The 27,194-nt window shown below is 26.8% G+C and overlaps 3 protein-coding genes and 1 long non-coding RNA gene across 5 annotated transcripts; 3 read left to right on the forward strand and 1 right to left on the reverse strand.

Annotated features, from left to right (window-relative positions):
• Positions 1 to 351: 351 nt before the first annotated feature.
• LOC112680955 lies at positions 352 to 25,264 on the reverse strand. Its single transcript, XM_025551198.1, has 9 exons — positions 24,960 to 25,264; positions 7,393 to 7,516; positions 2,020 to 2,088; positions 1,882 to 1,941; positions 1,758 to 1,802; positions 1,633 to 1,693; positions 1,443 to 1,542; positions 834 to 947; positions 352 to 768 (listed from the first exon to the last, which is right to left on the reverse strand). The coding sequence occupies exons 2-9, from the start codon at positions 7,469 to 7,471 to the stop codon at positions 595 to 597; spliced, it is 702 nt and encodes a 233-aa protein (XP_025406983.1). The 5' UTR covers positions 7,472 to 7,516; positions 24,960 to 25,264; the 3' UTR covers positions 352 to 594.
• On the forward strand, positions 9,237 to 13,379 carry LOC112680970. The gene is made up of 11 exons (XM_025551228.1): positions 9,237 to 9,375; positions 9,441 to 9,575; positions 9,634 to 9,938; positions 10,004 to 10,120; positions 10,534 to 10,706; positions 10,768 to 10,940; positions 11,263 to 11,384; positions 11,738 to 11,988; positions 12,059 to 12,316; positions 12,392 to 12,579; positions 13,287 to 13,379. The coding sequence occupies exons 1-11, from the start codon at positions 9,295 to 9,297 to the stop codon at positions 13,377 to 13,379; spliced, it is 1,896 nt and encodes a 631-aa protein (XP_025407013.1). The 5' UTR covers positions 9,237 to 9,294.
• Positions 20,458 to 22,763, forward strand: LOC112680956. Of its 2 annotated transcripts, none has more exons than XM_025551199.1 (2): positions 20,458 to 20,539; positions 21,943 to 22,763. In XM_025551199.1, exons 1-2 carry the CDS (start codon positions 20,524 to 20,526, stop codon positions 22,263 to 22,265), a joined length of 339 nt encoding a protein of 112 aa, XP_025406984.1. In that variant the 5' UTR covers positions 20,458 to 20,523; the 3' UTR covers positions 22,266 to 22,763. The 2 variants fall into 2 exon arrangements, 1 of the variants encoding a protein (XP_025406984.1); XR_003148358.1 differs by having other exon boundaries at positions 20,478 to 20,860.
• Positions 23,374 to 24,637, forward strand: LOC112680957. Its single transcript, XR_003148359.1, has 3 exons — positions 23,374 to 23,930; positions 24,262 to 24,434; positions 24,518 to 24,637. It is a non-coding gene; the product is annotated as an uncharacterized LOC112680957 (long non-coding RNA).
• Positions 25,265 to 27,194: the final 1,930 nt, after the last annotated feature.

The raw sequence follows: 27,194 nt of genomic DNA on the forward strand, positions 1-27,194 counted from the left end.
CTGTGTTTTTTTGGTCGGTTTTTCCGATATTTTAATTTTTTATCGAGTTATGATATTTTTTTAAATGCTATAATTTACATACTCATAACACGCATAAAAATTAAAATATCGGAAAAAACCGACCAACAAAACCTACAAGTAATTCTTAACTACTCAATTTATATCCTAATAAATAATATCAGAGTAAAGAAAACACTAAAATTATTGATTGAATTGACTGTAGTGAATAAAAAACCATTTAATCAAAGAAAATATTTAACAATAGAAGGATCATTAAAATATAGTAAATAATATAGTATAAAAATGAAATAATTCTAAACTAAAAAAAATAAATAAAAAAAAACATTTTCTTAAAAATATAAATGACAGACAAATATTTATACCCTACTCAACTAAAAATGTCTTATAGTAATACAAATAAAATTCATCTACATTCACATATCCTCTTCCATAAAAAAATAAATAGTGAAAATAATCCAGGCAAGTATCAACATTACACTTCAAATTAGACATGCTTAAAATGCAAGTCTTCTTATTTTCAACAATACAAATATTTGTTGAATAATATAACAATATATTATGGTGTCCAGTAGGTTAGGTGAGGCAATATAAATCTTTTGCAGCTTTATCCGAATAAAATGATACATTTAACAACTCTAATATAACAAGTTTTTTTACAGCAAGAGTTCTAGTTTTGAATTTAAATTTTTTTTTAAAAATTATAATTGCTGCTTCTGGTGCTACTAATGTGTATAGGTGTTGAAAATTCTAAATAAATAAAGAAAACATAAAATAATAAATTAATTTGAATCTATATATATATATTTACTCACTTGGAATTCATGTACAGGAACATTAAATATTTCTCTTAAAGACATAAGTATACAAAACTTTTGATCTGGATTGAACATTGTTTTATAAAATTGAGTAGAAATACTCAAAGATTTCTAGAAAATGAAAATCAGATTAAACAATAATAAATAACCAAATATTGCCATTTTTGTAAATTATCAAGAAAATGCACAGTTTATGAAAAACTAAAATTTATTTTTAATATGTATTAAAAGAAGAAGTTTAAAAAGCATACTATTAAAATTATTCTCAAAATACCCACATACAAGAAAACTAGAGTGAAATATCATAGAAACGAAGAAATATTATATTTTGACCAATTTTTTCTCAATATAATTTAGGATGAAGTGAACTTTGATTAAAATTTACGACAAATTTTTCTAAAAACACATTCAGAAATTACTTTAAGAAATTCTATTATCTATAATCTATAAAAAAAACTTAACAAAAAAAAAAAATAAAAATCATTTTCATAAAAGTTATACATTTCTTACGTAAATGATAAATACTCGTATGTTACAATATACATTTAAAAACTGATGATATTAATCTCCAGTAAAATGTATAAAAAAATAATACGAATTACCTACCTTATTTGGAGGATTATTTAGAATTTCTGTTAATTCTTCCCTGCTTTCATTTAAAATCTTCCGAATTGTTGAAACTTTAATTTCATGTAATGTCGAATAACTATATATACATTATATATTAAATACAAATTGTTATAAAGTCATTTTTCTTATTTTTATTTAAAAAAATTATTGAAAATATACAACTTACATGTTATCCAATGATAACTCTTCTTTTACCTTTTTTTTTGTTGGTAATAATGTATTATTTTCTATAATAATAAATATCACATTATAAATTTTCAACATGCGTCATTAAAAACTTATAAATATTACCTTGGTGTACTATAGGTTCTGAATTTATATTTGGTAATACATAACCTGTAAATTATTATTATAACTATAAGCAATTTCATTAAAAGTTTTCATATATTTTAGTTCAAATATAACATTTATTTACTTGCATAATCAGGTCTATCGCCTTCATAATCAAATTCACAGTCAACATCTGGCTTAACATCTTATACATAAATATACAACCAAAATGTTTATAAAAATGTTAAATTAATATTTTTTTTACAATAATTTTAATTCTTACCATATGGTAAATACTTTCTTTTATTCGTTATTACTATTTGAGGGTTCTGAGATGACTTTAATGTATAAGCTACAACAAAAAACAAATCATTTTAATCAGAATTATTATGTATGCAGTGCTCAAATTGGGAAAAAATTAAGTAGATGAGCTCAGTCCAACGATTTTAAAACTGCGTTCCACGTGCGCAATTACTTGACAAAGGCCCGTGGGGGGTTTCGTCCTTCTCCCCTCTCCACCAACCTTAAATATATTTTGAATACTACTTTTCAGCTAAAGAAATATTTAAATTCCATATATAATATATTTTGATAGCAATACCAACATCCTATATGTTATAATAGAAAATAAAAATAAAATAATAATTAACATAGGTAATTGTAGGCGATCAAGCAGTCTCATAAATCGAATAATATAATCATATATTTGGTTTTTGTTTTTATCTATTTTTACTCTTTAATGCGGGCCACGGCCATAGAAGATTAATCTAAGGTCGTGGTGAGGGCATTTATTTTTTTCCGATATCGTCGATATCGCCAATATTAATAACAAACCGTACAATGTATAAAGTATAATACAAGCTGCATGTCCCCAGCCCCCCCCCACCTCGGACTTTCGACTTCAAATTTTTACAGTCGTTTGTGCTTGTTTGTGCTTTTATTCCCGTCGTTTGTGCTTAACCCGTTTGCGGGATGTTAAACATTGAAGGAGGGAGGTGCCTAAGGACATGCTTAATAAATTCAAAATATATTTAAACACACTTTTTGTGTATATTGTTTTATCAACACATTTTATAAAGTAAACTTAGTATATGTAAGTAACCAATTTTTTATTTATTATCGACCTATTCGTTTATTCCAAGTTTGTGCAGATTTGTGATCAAATTTCGGCAGAAAATTCTGATTTACTTGGGTTTTTTTTCATACTTTAAGTAATGACCCACATAACTTTTTTAAAAATGAATTTGCATACAAAATAATAAGACCTTTTCTCTTTGTTTATATTTGAGAAAACCAAAACAACACGTTCATTATTAAAGGATATCTATTTTCCAATTTATAAATGCCAATCACCTTTTTTAAATTAAATAACATTCAAACAATTATTATTATATCATTAGCTTTTTACACAGCATATATTTATATAATAAAATATTTTTCATATGACAAATTTTCTTAGGTATACATTTAATAAAAATGTAATCATTTATTGATTTCTTGAAATTTAAAGTAATTCTACAATAAATATGAAAGTATATATATGTAACATTTTATAAAAGTTTTAAATTAAAATTACAAAAAATATTTTACTAATAATAACAAATTTGATATAGGTATAAGAACATTTCAACATTAATTACAAACATTAAAAAAAAAACAGATATTATAATAGTTATTTACGTAAAAATTAAAACGTATGAACATTTTAATTAAAAAATAAAAGACACATTACAGTTTTTAAGTTTTTGAATAAAATTTTAAATTAAAACATAAATTAATTATTTAAAATACATTATTTAAAATGCTTTTTGACTTATTCAAATTATACAAATATACTAACATTAGTAACCTAATACTTTTTTATTTAGTGTACAGTATGAATTGACAGTTAACCTTTGTGGATGCTCTTACGTATCGTGTGGAATGCAGTTGGTCATCACATCGTTCCCAAGTATTATTAGTTTCCCTCCAATTGTATGATACATAATGCCCAATTGCATTAATGTTTTTGGATTTTGGTATTATGAAATTAATAATACCTCTGAGTGTGAATTTGTTATGTAGCACATTTATTGTTGTTGGAATGTCACTCAAAACGACAATTAATTCAAAGTCTAATTTTTTTTTTTCCCAACTCAAGACTTTGGAAAACAGGTTCAATGAAAAATTTTTTACAAATGTAAAATTTGTTTTAAATTTTGTACATGGCCCGCAACGTGCCAAAAACCATTTTTGACCACGGGACGGTGAAGATAATATAGTAAAGGAACTATTGCTATTACTGATTCATTCATCCTCACGACATTAACAGATTTTGTTATAAAATTAATAAACTTGTATTAACGTTTTGTTGATATTTTATATCTACTAAAAGCAAATCGAAGGTGATTTGCGTACTTATGCAATTTGATCAACCATGTGTTATTTACTATTATAAATTATAACTTTTTAACTATTTGCTAAATAGACATCAGTCCTGTAAAGTATTCGAATACTTTTTTGAAGTATTTATATGCTATTCTGAATACAATTTATTTTATTTATTTTTTAAGTATTTTGATTATTTCTTAATTGTATTTTTACTAAAATTTAAATACTTGTATTAAAATACCATTAAGTATTTTATTAATTTTAATTTATTATTTTTAAAAAAAAATTGATTTTGTTGAAAACTAATATTATGTTTTTGTATAGTAAAAGTAGGTAAGTAATAACAATGTAACCACACTAAGTACCACATTACATTTTATATAGAGTCTGTATTGGAATTTTTTAAGAAAACTGAAAATCTAATAAATTTAAAATAGTTTCATATTAACAGTAATATTACCAATTTTTATTATATTTTTTTCATTGAAATTTAATCATTATTAGTTGAAATATATGTGAAGGTACCTATACTGGTGTACAATACATATATATAAATAATATAGCATAAAATTAAAAAAAATACTTGGATTTGTATTCAAATACTTTGTAAGTATTCATAAAATATATTTTTATAATAGTATTTTAAAAGTATTTTTAATACTTTTTTATTCGAATACTATTATTAGTATCTTAATACTTTTTCCAAAGTATTGTTTACAAACTGTGTTTACGGTTAGACACGTAGGTATGCATAAGTTTCAGTGCGAATTCGCAGTAGCCTGCCAGATCTAAAATTCCGTGGCCGGATAAAATGGTCGCTTAAACGTCAATCCAAATTTAAAAATGACAAAATAAAAAAGGTTTCATACAATTTTAAAAACGTGTTATGATATTATCATAGAAGTTTTTTTCAAAATGAAAATTCATCAATAATTATTATATCGCTTCGGGGTTTTGGTGAGAAGAGCTCTTATTGTTTTAAAATACACGTAAAAATATCAAATATTTAAATTTTTGTACGCAAATTAATTTAAAAAAAAAAAATAAAGTGGGTCATTATAAAAAAAATCCCAAGTAAATCAGAATTTTCTGCTGAAGTTTGATCACAAATCTGCACAAACGTGGAATAAACGAACAGATAAATAAGAAATAAAAAAATTGGTTAGTGTCGAGGCTAAGTCCTTAGGCCCCTCCCTCCTTCAATGTTTAACATCTCGGAAATGGGTTAAGCACAAACGACGGGAATAAAAGCAAAAACAAGCATAAACGACTGTGAAAGTTTGAACTCGAAAGTCTGAAGTAGTGGAGGGGGGGTGAGCATGTCCCTAGCCCCCCCACCTTGAAAGTTCAATAACTCGGAAAAGGGTTGAGCACAAACGACGAGAATAAAAGCACAAACAAGCACAAACGAAGCACAAACGACTGTAAAAATTTGAAGTCGAAAGTCCGAGGTGGGGGGGCTGGGGACATGCAGCTTATAATACACCAAATTCACAGACATTACTATTTATATTTTTCCAGAAATGACAACGTTATCATATATAGTTGGAATACGCAAAAAAAAAATAAAAAAAATAGTAGTGGAGCTCTGTCTCCCTGCGCAACCCCCCCTCAAATTCGAGCACTGTATGTATATATAGCTTAGATAATATAATACAATTTCACAATGAAAATGATCACAATGTTATTATAATAATTATTGATTATTATTTTTTAATTGCTATTTATCAAAATATTTATTCTGAGATATTACAATGAAAAATGTAGATCAAATCAAAAGGAAACAAAGAAATAATCAATTTTAGACAGGTTTATAGTTATTCACAACCCAGGATGGTTCCGTATTTATTTTGAGAAATCCTACACATTTCTAAGTTATTAATTAGTTTAGATAGCAATGAAGATATAAAGAAAATTTGATGCAACATAATTTGTCATACCTATTTAGAAGTATAAAATTATTTTATGTATAGGTATGCACAGTAGTGTATTCGTAATTTTTTTTAGGGTTTACCCTCGACACATAAGCGTTTATTGGTGAGAGGGGGTGGGAGCTAAATCCCTTAAAAAGAAATGTTCTACCTACCTAAACTCAAAATTACATAATACGATGGGGACGTGGGATATACCCCACCAGACTTTTTTCCTAAGAGGGGGGGTGTACAACATTTCAACAAAAGTATTTTTGGGGGATTTCAAGTGGGCGCGCGTCCCCTTAGTCCCCTTGGATCCACGCCTGTTATGGAAGTCTACATTTTAAACTCATCTTTAATTAACTCATAGGTATATATCATACATGAAACATAATATTTATGTTAATATTTATTTTCATGGAACCTAATGTTTTATTATGTGTAATGATATTATAACGTTATTCCAGCCCCTCCCGCCAGTAAAAATACACGTTTTAAAAAAATTTATTTTGCAAATAATTAGTACGCAATTTGTATGAATTTGTACTACTATTTTCCGAATTTGTACGGAGCTCATTCACCGAGAAAAATTCGTTTTTCACGGGAGGAGCTGGAATACAGTTATTCACAAAATAAGTGAAAATATGTAACAAACATTGAGAGTTATTTGACGACATAAAAAAAAAAACCAATACTTGTCAAAGAAACTACTAAAGTTTCAGGCGAAATAATGATGTATTCAATATAAAAACTAGTCAGTAGAATTTTTTAAGTCAAATTTTTGTATGTAAATTGAGTATTAACAAAAAAATTAACAATCGGATATTTGCAAGAATAGGGGTGGCAGAAAAAAAATTAGCCACAAAACTTGAAATACATCTGTGTACATCAACATAAAACAAAGTTTACTGAGACAGGATTAATTGTATGAAAATTAAATATAAGAAGGGGCAAACTCTTGAAAGTGAGAATACTGAATGTTTGTATTATAATAGTTCATCATTCTTTAAAAAGTTCTAACCGATCAACTGCAAATTTTAAAATAAATCTCTAAATCAATTTACTAGAAAAAATAGTCAATCTGCAAAACTCTGGTTATTTTCGTAACAATTGTGAATAATTTTAAATAAACTGTAACATTTTAAAACCTTTTTTTGACATAAAACCGTGTTTAAATTTAAAATGATTGTAATATACTATTTATTTACCTTCCAAATTCTGAATTGAGATAACCAATTTTTATAGTCATTATATATATTTATCTTACATATTATTATGTATCTATGTAAATAATATAACTTATAATATTACTTGTAACATAGCAATATTTTGAGACTAAAAATATATTTTAAGTACATTCATATCACTATTACCTGAATATCTAACTTCATGTTGATCAATTTCTGGAACTACATCCAAAAACGATTCATTGACTGAATAGTACATTCTCATGGTTACCAATCTTAATGTATGGAATAAATCGAAACGCCTACCGATCTAAAAACAAAAAATATAATTATATAGCACATGTTTTTGTGTTTATATTATAAACAATATTTGATAAAAATAAATTCATTAAAAAAATTAATTATTTTAAACACCCAAAATGTATTGTTTCATTTTGTTAGCTATATTATTTTTAGAGAAACCATTACACAGCAAATGTGTCATCGATGATATTAAAACTAAATTGCAAGCATTTTTAATGCCTTTTGACCAGTCAGTGCACCATAAATTAAATTATTTTGATGGGAACACAATTCTCACCAATCATTATCAAAATCATAATCGGAGCAACATAAAAGCTAAGAAATTATACATTACAGTATGGTTAAAAAGAAATATTCCGGTAAAATAATAATAATAACAAAATTTTAACTCTAAGTACAGTAAAACTTCTCTAAGACGGACCTTGATAAAATTTTAAACTTAGAAAAATAAAAAATGTATTTGGTAATTCTAAAGAATTGCTATACCTATTGACTTATCTAAAAAAGCTGAAAGCTATATAAAAGTGGAATTTTTTTTTGATCTATAACAATTCCGTCTTGGACAGTTTAAATTGTACAAATTACATCTACGGAACACAATGTATCTTTTATGTTTTATTATATTAACTTGGCTTTATGTTGTTAATGTCTTAATAACAGCATTCAATATAATAATAATAAAAGGTAATTAATATAAAATGTTTATAATATTTAAACTTTAATTTTTACTATACTATATATAACTATATATAAATATATGTTCTTCTTCTTCTCCTTCGCAATTTTCCCAACTGTTTAGGGTTGGCCACTCTTGTCCAAACCTTTATTTGTTTCGATTTTCTACATCCCCCTATTAATTTTTACTATATAGTTAATTCCAAAACTACAATGAAACAAATCTTAAAAACACCACATAGTAATATTTAACTCGCATTACTAGCTACTTCTACAGCATTTTTTCGATACTGATTAATAACTAGAAACTTCATTACAAGTAAAGTAAAATTCAGTATACTGCATACTCCAAATTATTTTAAAAACAATATCATGGAGAGGACTTATCGTTTATAATGTTTGGCAATATTGTATACCTATCTCTTAATGTTGGGCAGTAGAATGCATGAAATTATATGTGATTTTTTCAATGTTAGAATGATAAGTGAAGTAACAAGATAACATAAAATAAAAAAGCACGGACTATGATATAATATATATATATATATCTTAGTGTATCGAAGGTATAAAAAATATCAATCATACAGTAAGATAATAGGTTGAAATCGAAATGGTCGGGAATATTATAAAGAAAGATAAAACAGATTAATAATATAAATTACCATAGAAATTGAAAATTATACTGAAAGAAAGTAGAATATCAAAAATATGGTTAGATCGTTAGAATGTAATTGAATGATATAATATTGATATGAGTACGGCTGGTGTATGTGTAAATATAATATATTACTATGTCTATGGGAGATATGGATGAAACATAGTTATCCCAAATTCCCAAATATTTGTAATCAAAGGCAAAGAAGTATCATTTAACAAAACGTGGTAAACTGGTTACAATTTATTATTATACAGAGATTTTAAACAATAACAAAATATTGTTTGAAATCTCTGGTATAATGTTAAACTTTAACATTTGATTTATCAATATGGTTAACAATGAGATATTTATTCGTGCCTGATATTGTATTGTATTTAATATTTGTGTAGGAATATTTAACAAATAATGAAGTTTTTACAATCGATCAAGTATATGATGTCGAAACTAACAAAATGAGCAAGCTCATAAATCCTTATATAGTAGTCATTCAACAAGATGAAGTATTAGAAACGTATAGACTTAAACGAATAAAAGTTAGCCTATATAAACACGCATAATACTTAAATTTACTTCTTAATAATTGTTATTGAGCTTGTAGATTGTCAATGCTGAAGCAAAGGAAAATGTGATTAATAAAGAGTCTAATCCTCATTATCTTGGTTGTTATGCAGACCTAAAACGTTCAATTTGTAATAGAATCACGACAAAAGAGACTCCTATCAAATACAGTGAAGTATATAATAATTTTACTTCAAGAAACAGTAAGTCTGTAGGTAGTTTAATTTTCTTAGGGATTTTGTTGTTCTTGTAATATGGCGACCAATATCGAACGACAACTACATGACTGTCAAGGACGAAGCCGATTTAAGCACGTTATCCACACAAGAAATAATTATAAAGACAAATTTGAAATAATCATCAATCAAATAGTAGATAATATTACCTTGGACAGTGATGAAGTATATGATAAGAGATCAAGTTCAACAAATCAAATACGAGGAGGTCAAAATTGTGAAAATTTAAAAACACCAAAATATATAGATGAACCCTACCGGTATCATGAAAGTAGTCATTGTTTGCAATTCAGTGATTTATGGTAAGATTTTTGTATGTAATAGGTATAATGTATTATAATATAATATGTTATTTTATCATTTCCAGGTATAACATTAACAAATTAGAATCTGCGTCCTATTACCATTCAGTTACAATAAGTGTTTATGAAAAATATTCAAAGAATGATAAACCGGCATACAAAAAAATTATTTCTAAAGTCAAGTAAGTACTTAATAGCAAAAAAGACTTGTCTAATTATGAATTATATACTATAATTATATGAACGTAAGTATATCACTTAATTCAATAAATACATTCAGATATAATTGTACAGATCAACTGTTATACAGTTATACTGTTGTACAGATCAACTGTTAACTATAAAAACTTAAATGATTATTTTTTTTTGCATTATTTTAGTGATTAATTTAATGAACATTATAAATAATTGTAATATTTTTATTGAAAATTAAAAAAAATAATAATAATTGAAACAGAAATATTTCGATTGAAATATAATATGCAAACTAAACTTTAAAATATTAAAACATAATTGTTATTTTAACTTAATACTGTATCACAATATTTAAAACTATTTAATAAGAAATAAATAATAGGAAAAAAAAATTACATAGGTTAAGTACAAAAAACAAGAATTACAAAAATAAAGACTCAACTATGCAAACAAATTTTGTGGCATTAACATTTGGAGATAATCAATATTATAGTTTGGATGTAGATCGCGATAGACTTTTAATACCAAGAAAAGTACCACCTATAGTTGAACACCAGTATCCACAAGCAGTGGGTGATTATAAAAAAAAAATAAATAATAAAAAAAATAATAATAATAAAAAAATATATTTTAGATGACCCCAAAAAGTATTTAGTTGTAAATGCAAATAATATAACTATCAAAGGTGATGAATGTAATAAAGTTGGAGTATCATATGAAGCATTCTATAAACAGTATAACAGATGTGGTGAGCCAAGATCTAGTTGTTTGAAAAATCAACCATCACATTTATGGGAAAATGATATGGTAGGTTTACAAGGCTGATTAATTATAACTTAAATAATTAAATTAAAAAAAAACTTTTTGTAAAAGAACATAGGGAAATAAATATCAAGCACCAGAAAATGACATTAAAAGTCAGAATTAAATTATTTAAATGTTGTTTTATATGTCACTTCCAGTTTTTCCTCACATGTTATCTATTAATTTAAATAATAAAATAGACAGTCATACATATTTACTAAATTTTTATATTAATATTTTATTGTTTTCTTATCACTACAAGAACGCAATGAACTCAGGAAATCCTGGAAATTATTTTTTAGAAAATTTTGTTAAATTCCCACAGAATACTGATATTGTTAAAAAAATCGATGAAAAAGAAACATTAAATTTGCTGTATGAAATGGACTATACTAGTGAATTATTGATCCATTCAATAACAAACTACAACAGCGCTCTTTCAACAAAGTAAATTAAAACTTAAAAATAATATTAAAGACAAATATTTTTTTTTTTTTTTATTAGCTATTAGTATAAGACAAATATTTAACTGATGTTTTAATTTATTACTTTAAAATGTAATTTCTTGTAATTATTCCTATATTTTTAGAATAATAAAAAAAAATATTGTTTTTTAAATTTATGCATTTAGATTAGATTAGATTATTATTAATAATGCATAATCAAATTTATCAAATATATTAAATGTTTCTAAAAAAAAAAAATCAAAAATAACTTTTTAGTGACACATTCCATTATTTTAATTATAATAGTAAATAATATAATACTGACATTTTTGAAAAATATTTCAATTGCTCTAGATCTATTCTAGAAATTGTAGAAATATATTCAGATGCAACTAAAAATGAACTAACTACAGTTGTTGCAATAATATATAACATTGGAATGATAGCTGATGTATTTAAAGTGCAGTTAATACAATTTCCATTAAATTCAGCAAAAAACTTCACTAAAATACAAAGTTTTGATGCACAGATTTTTCCTTTTCATCGATATAACTATATTTTAAAAGTATATGGATCACTGATTAGTTCCAACATCAATTGTACAAGTAAAATTTCAGATTAATCACCAAATATAAACATTGTAAATATCTACTATTAAATTATATTTTTGAATAGTACAAGTATTAGATCAATTGAATAAAGTAATAGCTTGGAGACATGTTCTAATAAGTGAAGCAAACCGTTGTTTTTGTGTGTGGAAATGTGCATGTTCTTGTACAACTATTGAAAATCAATCATTTACATCTGATTGTAAAATGATATCTAAAGAACAGTATAACAATGCTGGATTTCAAGGTGCACTACCTCCAATATTAAACAACAATACAAAATGGAATATAATTCATTTGACAGTTATAATCTTAGCAACATATTGTATTATAATATTTTTGATTGGTAAAATATAAACACATTTAATGTGTGTCAGTATATAAAAATATAAATTTGCAGGTATAATTAAAGCATTTATTGGATTGTGTTATAAGCCAATAGGATCATTTGGACTTAATCTAATATTTCATGAAAAATCAAAAAATTTAAAGTACTACTTGGAACCAGAAATATGCTCAATCTGTGTTATTTATGATACAAATGGTTATGCTGTGCATCCATATTCTAAAAAGCGAACAGTTCAATTGGTTTCAAAGTAGTTTAATTCATAAGTTCAAATTTGAAATTTAATTTATACCCATTTATTTTCTAGAGAAAAAGAATTCATAACTAACATATTTTTTTTTCGTCTTGATTTTGGCATCTCTTATGAAAAAGTGGTGTTTTTTTAGCAACTTATTACAACATTAAAAAGAAAACATCATATAGTAAGGTACACAATAAAAATAATACTAAATAACTTATCATTTTCATTTCTAATAACCAAAACCAGCAGTTATAATAATTAATAATAGCATTAACTGAAGAACTATTAACATTATTTCCATGATTTCTCATTTTATTTGTTAAATAACTTACTAAAATAATTTTCTATAAACCACTTAATCAACTATGAACAAAATAATAGTTACTTTTGCCTAATGAATCCGATTAAAATAAAAATTTATTTTTTCATAATGTTCATAATAATGTAACTATAAGATCATATAAATATAATTAAATAAATATCTAATGGTTCACAACAATAATTTAATAATAGGTGTTTAGCATTCATCAGGAAAAAAATCGAGACTGAAGACGATTATGAAGATAACTCCGATTATGAATGCAATGAATTTAATTATTATTCAGATAATAATAAAAATAAAACTGTAAAATTTATTTTTAAATATAATTATCATAATAAAAAAAAAAAAAATGTAAAATTCTTTAAAAATAATTTATTTTACTTTAGGAATCATATGATGAATTCAGTGATGAAAAATCTCATAACTCATTTCTAAATTTAGTAAATGACACAATGGATGAATCTGACAACATAACATAAAATAACATAATATAAAACAATTTAAATATACATTTTAGCCAATTATGTTACAGTAGAACAGAATACTTTGGATTAATTATCACATGAAAAATGGAATTTGTAAAAGAAAATGTCTGATAATTTTATGGATATATTATTGAACAAAGACATGAGTTTCTTACAATAACTATGTTATGACAAAAAAATCAAAATAAAATAATATATAACACTGCTGGAAGTTTAATTAGAAGATACTCAATTTTATACTTTTATACTTCACCATTAGATTAAGTAAAGAATGTTAAAATATTAAATATGTTAATAAAAATTAAAATACAATTATTTTAAAATTTAGGTATACATATATATAATATTCTGGTACTCAATTGAAAATATCAAGCAAATTATCTTCTTATAAATGTAATATGATTTATACTTCAAAAAAAGAGGTGATTCAAAGTAGAGAAATAAAATTATACTCTAAAGAGATTATTATAAATCAACCATTATTTTGTTATTTAATAACAATTTTATTTTTAAAATTATTTTGAATGTTTTACATTAGTACCCTAATAACAATAAAATGTAATAATTTATTTATATATTAATATTAAATATTAACTCAACTAATATTATGAATAGAACCTGCAACCAGTGCCGGATTTAAGAAATTTGATGCCTAGGGCTAATAAAAATGTAGCTCGGTTACATAGGTGGAAATAAGGGGTATGTTCGTTGCTTTTTTTATTTTTCATACAATTAAGAGCGTCCTTATACCAACAGCATCTGGAGTAACCATACCTACTTACCCCCTTCCCCTAAATCTGGCACTGCATGTAGCACTTAAAAAATAATTAACTCATGATCTATAAGATTACAATTTTTACAATTTTTTTTTTTTTATTAACTTAAATATTTAATTTATTGAGATTAATCTGTTGTGGTAAGTAAATGGTAACTGTATTGAACATGAAATATGCATTTTTATTTAATGACATGGCACTGTTGAAACTAGCGAGATGTGGTATTACAATTTTTAAGCATATACATATTACAATTAAAAAAGTAACAGTTTAGACAAAATTAATTAAATTCTCTTTAAAAAAAAAAAATTGAGTTTCCAATGAGAATTGTGACCTTTTACAAAACCAGCAACCTAACTCAAATACTGAAATTATGTACATTATTTTATCTATCTATTTATATATATTTATTTATTTTAGTACAAGTATTATAATGAGTAATTTTTATCATCATAAACTATTTATTATTATTATTCACTGAATATTTTCATCTTTTGTTTTTCCTATTTCTTCTATTAGATCCTTCCCACCTTCTATTGTTAATTCACTATTTAACGATTACATTTTAGCCCACTATCCTAACTCTTGTCAAGTTTTCATGGACGGATCCATTGCCAAATTCTCCACAGGCTACTCTTTTATCATTCCTAGCCTTTCTATCAAGTTCTCCAATAATGCTCCCTTATCTGCCTCATGTTTTACAACAGAGTGCCTTGCTATATTTGTAGCTCTGCATACCATTAAAACCTTAAATGCACGCCACTTTGTCATTGTTTCAGATTCCCAGTCTTGCATCATGGCTTTAAATACCTCTCCTCTTGTCTCACCCGTTTCCTATCTTATTCTCCAAATTCGTTCGATCATCCTCTCCCTTTCCTGCCTTGGGTATACTATCGACCTTTTATGGGTTCCCAGTCATACCGGTATTTTAGGCAACAAAATCGCAGACGCTCTTGCAACTTCATGCTATTACAATGTCCCTACTCCGATTTTACACCCAATCTCATGGCACACACTTTGAGATTGTGGAATCGGAAATGGTCAAACCTACCTCAACCTTCGCTGTTTCTTATCGCCTAGTCTGTTCTCACATCCTACAATTTTCCTGGTTTCAGGGATTTATAATCGCTGAAGCAAATATTATAATAAGCCTCTTAAATAAAAAAAAAAACTGAATATTTTTATAAATTACATAAAATAATCTACTAATACAATAGCAATTAAATATAAATTTTTTTAATTATATTGTCCACAAGACGCAGTAATTGCCCCAATGCTCTTCAATCTTTACATCCCAGACCAGCCTACTTCACCCTATACTATAGTTGGTGACTTAGCTGACGACAAAGCCATATTAACAACCAACTCAGATCCTATCCTAGCTTCCTCTTACATACAATATCATCTAAACACTCTTGAATCGTGGTACAAAACTTGGGGAGTAAAAATGAATAAAGCTAAATCTATTCACGGTACCTTTGCACTTCGTCATGGCATATGTCCAATACTTTTCCTCAATAACCAACCGCTCCCTCCTGCTCAGTGTGTACGATACCTCGGCATCCTTATTGACCGCCACCTCACCTGGAAACCTCACATAATTAGTAAAACCCGTACACTCAATGCCCGCTTCCGTCTCTTTCGACCATTTCTAACATCTAAGCATATGAAACTCTCCAATAAGCTCCTGCTTAGGACCATCTGAACCTATGGGATCCAATTATAGGGCACCTTCAAAATTTCCAACATCAACTGCGTCCAAAGATTCCAATCAAAAACTCTACGTACAATTCTAAAAGCGCCATTCTTTGTCTCTAATCACACTCTCCACTCTGACCTTTAAATTCCGTATGTTTCTGAACTATTATAATGCGAAAACACATTATAAACGTTTCAATAGCGGCTTAGCCCAGCATGCAAATCCCTTAATCTGCGACCTATCATCTACTTCTATCCCAGGTAATCCAATTAAAAGATTAAAAATACGGTGGTGTCGTGACCTGCTAGTCTAAATAAATCTTATTCATGTCGTAGTACCTCCAATGGGAGGCCTCTACAATTTGTTTAATCTGTCATTTTATTTTTATTTTAGCTTATTCTATATCATCAATTATTTTTATTGTTCTCTTTGAAACAGATTAAATAAAACATAATATAAACCAAAAAAAAAAAATTATATTGTACCCTAGACAACTGATATATTTTCCTTCAGAAAAAATATTTAAAAAAAATGAATTCATAATATCTACTTATCTAAATAAAAACCTAAAAAAAAAACTGAATTCATTATAATTGAAAGGTCGATGATGAATAACATGCTATGTAACATTTTTTCGGATTTAATTTTTTTTGTCAACCACGAAAATCTTATAAAAAAATTTCTTGAACATATCATAAATATAAATATATTTTTGTTAAACTTAAGAACATGCATTCTAAATAATATTTATTAGAAATTATAATAGGCACATTTTTTGTTTTTATTTGTTCCTGTAGAATTTACGTAATATGTTATTCGCACCGACCAATCAGTTATAAATTAAATAAAATCTATCAAAATCGTGCTATGGTAATGAAATATAAATACGAAATTGAAACAACAATTATATTTTATGTAAGTAGTAAAATTATTATATCAAAAACTCCTGGTCACTTTTTAAACAAAAATAATGAAAAAATTAGTAAAGAACACTTTTGAAATATTATTTAATGTTTTAATCTAAAGTTAAACTTAAAAGTATACACCTCACAATAAAAACTAGGTATGGCAAAAAAATTAAATTATTAACTACTTAAAATAATCTAATGGAGAGAAAACTTAATATTTGTCTCAATAGTGAAACTATCTTGGATAAACTTGCGGAGAAAATATTTTTATCTAATATTCATATACTGAAACACAGTTAAAAGTACTTTTACTCGAATAGGTAAGATTAAAGGGTTCGTATTTTAAAAACGAAATTAATAATATAATATTTATATTGTTACTGACTTACATAAATGTAGGTCCTTACGACTCTCATTACATAGCAGGATCACATAAATCTTAAGTAGAAGAAATCGAGTGAACGATATAGAAAGGAATAATTAAGACCAGAGGGTAACACAAACACATACTATATATGAGCTGCAAGGCTACACTTCAAAGTATTATAATGAATGCAATTAATAATAATGCACAACAAAATATGGGATAAGAGCGAAAGGTAAATTATCGAGGTCAATCATTAAAATAACAAATCTAGCAATTCTTTTTAACAATAATTGGAAATAACTTATTCCATAGAGATGTGCGGCTGATTCCACGAAACCTCAGTGATTAGCACCTCAGGGTAGTAACAATAATTGGGAACAACCTTTTTCCATAGTGTTACGCGACCAATTCCCACGATATCTGAGTATATAAGGGGATTAGGAATAGACCAATATTCACACGTGTTTTAGTCCTACTCTACACTGCGTTCAGTGAGAAAACGCAACTGGGCGTCGACCAAAATCCGTCAATTTTTGCGCATTCCCACCACTTTAACAGCCCGAGCGTCTCGCTTGACGACCACTATCAATAGTGTTTACACCGGTCGCCGAGTGGTGGGGGAATTTCACATGCGCGAAGTAGTTGCGTTCTTTCACTGGACGGTCTATAGCAAGCATCTTCACGCCAGTTTGTCAATTTAATTAAATACTTGTAATTACTAAATATTTCAATAAACAGTATAACTTAGTTTGAGTACTTTTATTGGAATTATCCCAACAAACATCCTCATATGAACTGTTGAATTGACTACACGCAACAATATGTATGATTTAATGACCAATTTGAATGAAAAAATAAATGAGGCTGGTGTGTGTACTGTAACTGTGGATGAAGATTAAAGTCATACCCAGTTACGTATTTACGGGGGAGGATATGGATGATCCTCCCTCGGCCTTTTTTTTATTTTTCAGACTAGGAATAAATTGCAGTACAATTATTTGTAATTTTGTTAACCTAAAGACTTTGAGTGACATTACACAATAATAACAATAAAAATTAAAATAGAACCATATCCAGGCGAAGCCTGGTAAAACCCGCTAATACTAGGGAATAAAGATAGCTCGTTTCTTTATATTGTACAGTATACAATATGCAGTGCACGAAACTATTTGCAACGAAGACGCATTTACATGGTGGCAATAAACTTTGACAGTCATTGTCAAGGAACAGGCACGGTGTAAATCATAAATTTAAATCGGCAACAAAACAAAGAGACAACTAACATACTAATTATTATAAACATTTCATATAGGTACATATTTGATAGTTGAGTCGTTCAGTACCACGCAGAATTCCAGTAATTTGATTAGGGAACTATTATCGAATTCGGGGAAAATAATAAAGAGCTATAGAGATTTCTCTGAATAACCACTAGGTATTAACAGAAATGCTGCCTCGACAACCGTCATAATTATAAGGCCGGGTCTATTATACATGGCATATTCTGTATAATTTTGAATTTGACGGGAAATGCGGAAAACCCAGCGTTCGAAACGCGGCGGAATACCCTGTGTATAGTCCCGGCTTAACATCATAAATTTCATCATTTTCATTGAATGTCGACGAAAATATAATATTTAAGTATTAACAAAAACAATAGTTAATCTACTGATATTATATCGATCACGGATATATAGCGATATTATAACGTCACGAATTGGGGACAGTTGTCCGAAAAATGATAAGGACCGGAATTGAAAGACGGCGGCATAAAATGTGTTGCCAACATAAAATTTCTAAAAATTATATTATAAAATTATTTTTTTGTTTAAGAAGTTATACTGTTTCATTTCAATGATTATTATATTTTTTGTTACATTTAAAATAAACATAAGTATCAATTAAATGAAATAACTCTAAATTTTTGAATACTTGTTTATCAGTACATAAAACTAAAACATGTAATATTTTATACTATTTACATACTAGTACATAGAAAAATTATGAAAAACATATATATTTTACGAAAGTTAAAATTTTGGTCCATTTTTATTAAAAATATACAAACAAAAAAGTAAAAAAAAGAATAAAAAGTTTTGTTAAAAATATACAAACAAAAAAGGTAAAAGAATTAAAATTTTTGTTGAAAACAGTATAACCTATTAGTATTTTTCCTGCTATGAAACTGTGAATATCGTATAACTTTTATTAATATAAATTATATAATTGGATTTGGTAATTTTTGATTTAGTCAGTTGATACTATTTTTTCAAATTTCGGACCTTATAATTTTTCGGACAAATGCCAATCATTACTACCTCCAACTCTAAAAACCATAGATAATAAATGAGTGAATAGGACATAAACCCAAATAGTTGATTCTCAAATGATAACAAACTGAGGCGATTTTTTCTCCCTTCCATGACACAAATATTTTTTTCCATTCTTTAAAAATTTAAATTTAACTGAGGTGATTTGAAATTAATGAACATAAATGAATAAACCATTTGGATAACATTTTATATACAATTTAATTATAACATGATAAATTTAAAATTAAGTTTTAACAGCATTTTTAAAAAAAAGTTGTAGTTTATTCATACTTAAAATGTATAAGTTTTGTGAATTTTGAACAAATTGTGATGTTATCATTCACTTTCCTGATCTCGTGAAAAAATCGTACTTTGTAGTAAGTTTTACAAATGGTAGTAATAAGTTCATCACAATGTTTATTGGATTGAATTGTTTTGTCAAACAACACATTTGATTCATTGTTGACACATTGCATGTTTTCAAAAATTGAAAATTTGTTTTAACTTTGATTACTAAAAAGTTCATACATTTTTTTTATTCATAAAATAATTTATATATTTTCTGAAAATTGTTTCTGTTTATAAGCATATAGTCAATACTAACTTTTCTAAGTCCTCCATGATCTTTTTGTACAAATTAATACTTTAAAGTAAACTGTCCTTCTAATACTTAAGTCACAGATTTACAAACAATATACTCAGTACTTAAGTAGACAGTAAATTATAAAACTGTAACGGGCAACGGTAGTCGGCAAATAGATAATGTAAATAATTGATAACATAAATATTGATAATTCGCCTCAGTTGGCCGCCATTCTGGGAACCTCGCCTCACATGAGATTAGTATGGGCATGTCCTCTCCATTAATTTATTATCTATGCTAAAAACTTAAATAGATAAAATCATTTGACACTTTTGAAGTTAATTAAAAATATTAATTATTATATTATACGTATTACATTTTTACGTGTTTTGTTTTACCATAAAATACGATGGGAAACAATAAAAAAAAAAAATATCGAGAAAACTATATATAATTAATAAAATGAAAACTATATCCCACATGCGGTATTACAATGGTAAAAATTAAAGGTAAATCGAATTTAACTCTTAAGTTTTAGTCTTTACTAAAAAAGTAATCGATGATAAATTCGTCAATTTTAAAATAAATATTATTTTTAATCGTCGCGCACGTCATTCCGGATTTTTGCATACGTAGCAAATAATTGAACCGCATCGTGCAGTATTATTACTTATTTACATATAATTCATTTTTTTGAAATAAATAAATATGAATTATATAATTGAATAAGCTGTATTAAAATTACTTAAAAAAAACTAAGCAGTAATAATTTATCATCATGATTTACAAAGAATAAAAAAGCACGCACAGATTCTTATGAAAATTATGAGGTAAGTTTGATTTATTAAATTTTAAATACATTGTTATATTTTTTAAATTTTTTAGATTATATGTAACAAATTTCACATAATTAGATATTGCACGTAAAACATGTTGTTTAATACATTTTAATTAATAATTAAGGCTGATTTTGGTTTTGGAAGTAAAAATAAAAAAAAAACACTAAGCAGTGCCAAAAATGATACTGGAATCATAGTGAATAGTGTAGTATTGACAGATGCTGATAAAAAGCTTGAATGTTCATTCTTGAAACAAATTTACATTAGTACTAGAACTGTAATTATTTAAATATATTTTGAGTTTTTACTAATACACTACATTTTATCTTGTTTAGTTGTTTACTAATTTGTGGGTACCAGATGATAATTACAAATTCTCACTGCTCGAAAAAAATCAGGAACTTGGATTATGCTTTTAACATAAATTACTAAAATAATTCAATTGGCGGGTATATTTAAACATAAAAAATGGTACTTTTTGTAAATACTGTGTTTTGTCTGCCAGAAATCGTAGGATTGGAAGTCAACCTTTAGGGAATCTTGTAATTGTCGTATTTACTAATTGGAAGAAAGTAAAAGAGGCTTATACATTTATACTTAATATCTAAAATTTACTTTTTTATTTTATGTTTTAAATATAATTATCTTAGACATATAGAACTCATTCCAATTTAAAATATCATACTTCTTACTAGATTATTACTAGTTAATTTTACAAGAATACAGTTTTTGAAAATAATGGGAAAAATGGAATTTTCTATAATCAAACTTATAGATAAAAATAGGTTATTTAAAATAGTAGTATTATTTAATAATTACACCTGTTCAAATTATATACATTTATTTTATTTTAATTTTGTTTTATTCATATAATGTTATTTTACAATACTGCAAATTGAAAAAAAAAATAAAAATAATTAAACCAATTGTTGAATGCATTATATAATGTGTTAAAAAAAAATTGGTTTTATGAGGTAGTAAAGATTTTGGTACAATTAATGTTGATGGCAAATATATATGTTGAGCAAAGTAATTATTTAGTAATTAGCACTTATACTATTTTGAATTTTCAGATGATACAAGACAAGTTCATTTTTGTGCCTTATTGAAGTATGGAACTAAAGGAGATAACTTTCTGCTTACTGTTCTGGTAGATCCAGATAAACGTAATAAGTGCATAAGTCAAGTCATTAAAAACAAAATAATCCAGTTGTGTAATACAATATTACAACAAAAAATAATAAATAAATTTAACAAATTAAAATGTTTCTTGGTTTTTGGTGTAGAAACAACGGATATATCAATAAAAGAGCAGTTCTCTATATGTGTCCATTATATTGATGAAAAAAATATTCTATATGATGACTTTTTAGTTTTTTTTACATTCAAAGTTTGACTGGTGATGCCTTGGCAAACTCTATAATAAATGATAGTTTTTTAGGCTTAAATAGTTGTACTCTAGATTGTAATTATTTATATGGCCAGGGCTATGATAGAGCCAGTAATATTGCTGGCCAATTTAAAGGAGTACAAACACTCATAGGGTCTATGTATCCCAAAGTTTTGTATGTTCACTGTGCTGTACATTCGTTGAATTTGGTAGTTACAACAGCAAGTGAAATAAAACGTATCAAAAATTGTTAAGGATTAATTGAAAAAGCATACAAGTTATCAACACCCCTAAAATAAATTCTGTTGAAATTTTTAATTGAAAATTCTGAAAATGAACCTAGCACTTAACAACTTAAACGCTGGATTCAACGCTACAATTTAGTAAATGATTTATCAGAGCTATTCTATTTGTTCTTTCAGTATTTGAAACTATTTCTGATTGGAAACATCCAACTAAGGCTCACGTGATAAAGAGGTCAATGAAAGATACTAAGTTTATAATTTCTTTCAATATTGTTAAAGTGTATTTAATTTAAAATACAAGTGGGACAGGGGTATATTTTAGGGGGAGCGAAGGGGTGGTTGCCCCCCTGAATCTGTATTTAAGGAATCGATTATATGAGAGAAGTACATTTCAAATACTTTTTAATGTGTATCGTTTTATAACAAAATCGAATTAGTTAATCATTTTGATTTTCTACAAAAAATGTTTTTCATAAAATATGAATGAGGGATAAGAAAAATTACAGAAAAACATATTAAAATATAATAATTCAAGGTGAATGGACGCATATGATGATGTATATATTATTATGTTGTATCAGTATCAATGATCAGTGTTAACATCACGGTCAATTTTGAATGTAATAAATTGGGTTTTACTCAGTGTAAAATCAAATAAAACACAAGCGTAACTTACAAAATACAGACAGATGTTAAAGAAGAACTACACAAAAGTCGATTGTAAATGGACCGGCATTAGGTTATAAAAAAAAAAAACCACAAATGTTAAGGAATCGCCTGATTTAAATATTACTAAAAATTTTACTTGTAAATTTTGAGCCTCAATTAAAGAAAAAAATTCAGTTGCTCCCCCCCCCTAGAAGTAAGTCTAAATACGACCCTGAAGTGGGAAATATTAAAACATCCACCATGTAGGCCTGATCTGGTACCTTCAGATATTTTTTGTTTGGGTCCATTAAAAAAAATACAGGAAAAAATTTATTTTCAAAAGGAGGAGGAAGTCATGAACATAGTTATTGAATAGTTTGATGGAAAATGTGCTGCATATTTCAGAGACGGCAATTTTAAGTTATTCCGTCGTTGAAAAAATGCAAAAATTTGAATGGTGACTATGTAGACGAATAGTAAAATATATCTTACTTATCATGTAAAAGTTCTAAAGTAATAAATTAATTTTTTATTGTTTAGTATACTTTGTACCTTATTTATCAGATAGCCTACATACATTATAAAAAATAGCAGATACTATTGGTATTGAATTGGGAAAAAAAAAAGAACATCGAAACACAAACTCGAAGAGCTAATCCAATTCTTCAAGAAGACTCAATTGAACAATAATATTGCATCATAGTGTTTTTACCATATGTTGATTACTTTATTTCTCTATTTACTGAACAATTTATAAACCATAAAACTATTTTTGAAGGTATTTATATTTTTAGTTATATATACTTTATATTAACTATATAAGTATAAATTAAATAAATAATTAAAAACTGCATTATAATAATAAAACATTAAATTTTCATACAAATTAACTCAGATGTATTATTTTAAACTGCATGCCTATTTAATTGATATAACATTTACTGTTTTTGTATTTGATTGTATTTTTAAAACCTAAAAATTTTCGATTAAATTGAAGGATAGAGAAAAATTTACTAAACTTATAGACTTTTATTTACTTGTAATAGACTTATGCTCTAGTTTCACTGAATGAAATATGTAGAGAACAAAGGTAGTTACAGAACACATAGTTTTCAGGTCAGGACTACAGACACATTTGTGATGAAGTTCTATCCATTTATATTTATAAATATGTTATTAAAAATCTTTTGTGCACTACCAGTGTCAACAACTACTCCTGAACAATTATTTTCTAGTTTAATAAGAATAAAGTTATACCTACCTCAGGAATAGTATGAAGGAGGTAAATGGTTTGTTATTTTTTTTTCAATTTTCAATAAAAATATTTATACTAACTATTTAAAAATGTGTGTTTTGTGGTTACAGACAAGACTTAATGGGTACGCTTTGCTGTCTTGTCACAGAAAAGTCAAAATTACAACAAATGAAATAATAAATGAGTTGTATATGGAAAAGAGAAAACTAGAATTTATTTTATAAATTAAAAAAGCAGAGCAAAATAAAATTCAATTTTATTATTATTGTTATTCAATTTCTTATGTTAAGTAATACGTTACAACAGAACTAAAAAAAATTTCAAATACCCCTCCTCGAAAAAAAATTCTATAACTGTCCCCTAGTATTAGGTATGTCATCCTGTTGATTTTCAGTTAAGTAAATTTTAGTCACCAGATATGATTTTTCATAATTTTAAATATATTAAATTGTATCAATAATAAATCGTGTAAAACCAAACATTAGAATAACTTTTTTCAAACACATGCAGGTATAAGACACTGTTCACTACAGTTAATAGTTGCATACTTACTCAACAGATATCATTTGCCGTATATTAATGATCTAACAGATGGACAAGACAAATAATCAGATCCGAGTTGTTTATGTGTGTCCTAGTTAAGGATACACTTAAGGTATATTTATAATAGTGAACTGCAACTTCTCCTCTATTATACTTTATGTATTACATCTGTGCCATGACCTCTGCTACGAAGAGATTGCGGAAAACGAAGAAAATTTCATTGGGTATTAATTTATTGCACGCGAACAACAATAATGATAAAATAAAAAAAGGGTATTGTCTTATCACGAACTAATGTGTTATACCGACTGTAATAAATGATAGTATTCCGGCGCCTCAAAAATAATACATTGTTGATGCTATCTCGCTGGTCGTTGCAACATGCCTACCAACAAAATTGCTAGCTCCTATGAATGAGTGGTGCGGTTTTTCGGCAATTTTAATGAATAGAACAAGGGATCCATTGTATTGTTGCTCTGATCGTTTTGATAAAATTTTCCGCTTGGGAATAATAGTCCATGGTACTGACCATCCGCGCTCGGCGTAAACGAAGTCGCTCGATCCATCATGACAAGAATCTGAATCTCTTTGGGTCTTAGATATTTTCACAGATTATTCTTCAACCCTTCATTTTATAACTATTTTTGTTTAATTTGTCACCTATGCTTGAGAAAAGAAATAATATGGTTAAAATCTAATATCTATATCTTACAAATATTTTCCCACTAACTCAGTGGCGTACGTACGGGGGAATTTCCGGGTTCAAAGCCCCCTCAGGACTAAAAAAAAAAAAGAAAATTGTTTTATTATTGATGACGTGTAATATATTCGTAGTTTCATTATTACGCTTTAAGCTTAAAATATACAACTATACAAATATAATGATAGTTAAATAATTATATTGATAAGTGTTTGAAAAGTTATGTTAACTATGCTGTTTTTATGCTGACCTGCAAAATATTTTTACTAATATAAATAAAATATTATGGGACAAATATGGAATGCGATTAAATAAAAAAAAAGACAAAGGTTATGATGTGCAGCAAGACAAACCCTATTCAGCATATAGATAACGCACGCATAGAACAAGTGCATTACTTTAATTACTTAGGAAGTAAAATAACGGAAGATGGCCAATTTAAAGATGAAATTCTAAATAAAATAGCACAAGCCAAGAGGGCTTTCCAGAAAAAAAACACCTATTAACCACCAATAGTGTGACTTTAGAGGTAAGGAAAAGGTTCTTAAAAATATATATATATATATATATGGAGCGTTACCTTATATGGCTGTGAAATTTGGACAATCAGTGCAATAGAAAAAAGAAAATAGAGGCCATCGAATGTGGTGTTATCGTAAAATGTTAAGAATTAAATGAATTGATATAATAACGAATGAAGCCAGTGACGTATCAATGGGGGGGGGGAGGGTCAGAACCTGAGATGGTAAATTAACTTTTACACGAAACACAATTTTTTCTTTAACATTTTTATATTTTAGAATTTTGACTTAGAAATCATATTAATAGTTTGTATAAAGGCTATAAACGTATTATAAACACACGCTGCACACACACACATAAGTCATAGTATTATGATCATATTTGGATACTTTACTACTTTACTTTGATAATTTTTGTTTGGGAACATATTATTTAGGTTTTCTACAACAGTTAATTCTAAATCTGTCATATGGTCCTGATAACTGAGATAAAAGCGATACCATTGTCTGTATTCAACGTTTATTTTAGGTATACCTAACTATTACATTCGCAGCTCGCCAATCATTTAACACAAGCACGTTATTGTGTAAAACTAATAGTAATTAGTTAATAGTTGGTCGTTGCTCGTTGGTATCTCACTGTTTTACTTACTACTCATTTATTCGTTTATATTTGACATTTGTATTCCATTATATTTGTTTTATTTTAATTTGACATCATTCTAAGATGTCTAAACATTCCATAATGATAAAATATTTTTAAAACTAAACTAATTTTAGTATGATAAAAAATGTATATCACCTTAAAATTGTTTGGGCCCCTTTCACTTGGTTACTCGAGAGGGCCCCGAGACTACCGCCCCGACTAGACCCCTCTTAATCCGTTCTTGAGTTTATAAAGCAAATCATAATTGACATAGAGAAGAATAGTTATAAACAATTAAAGGAATTGAGTAAAGATAGAGACGCATGGAGAACTGCAACAAAATAATCTAAAAGCCTTCACACACGCTAGTTTTTTTG

Source organism: Sipha flava, unplaced genomic scaffold, assembly GCF_003268045.1.
Source record: "Sipha flava isolate LNK unplaced genomic scaffold, YSA_version1 182_pilon_pilon, whole genome shotgun sequence".
NCBI lineage: Eukaryota > Metazoa > Arthropoda > Insecta > Hemiptera > Aphididae > Sipha > Sipha flava.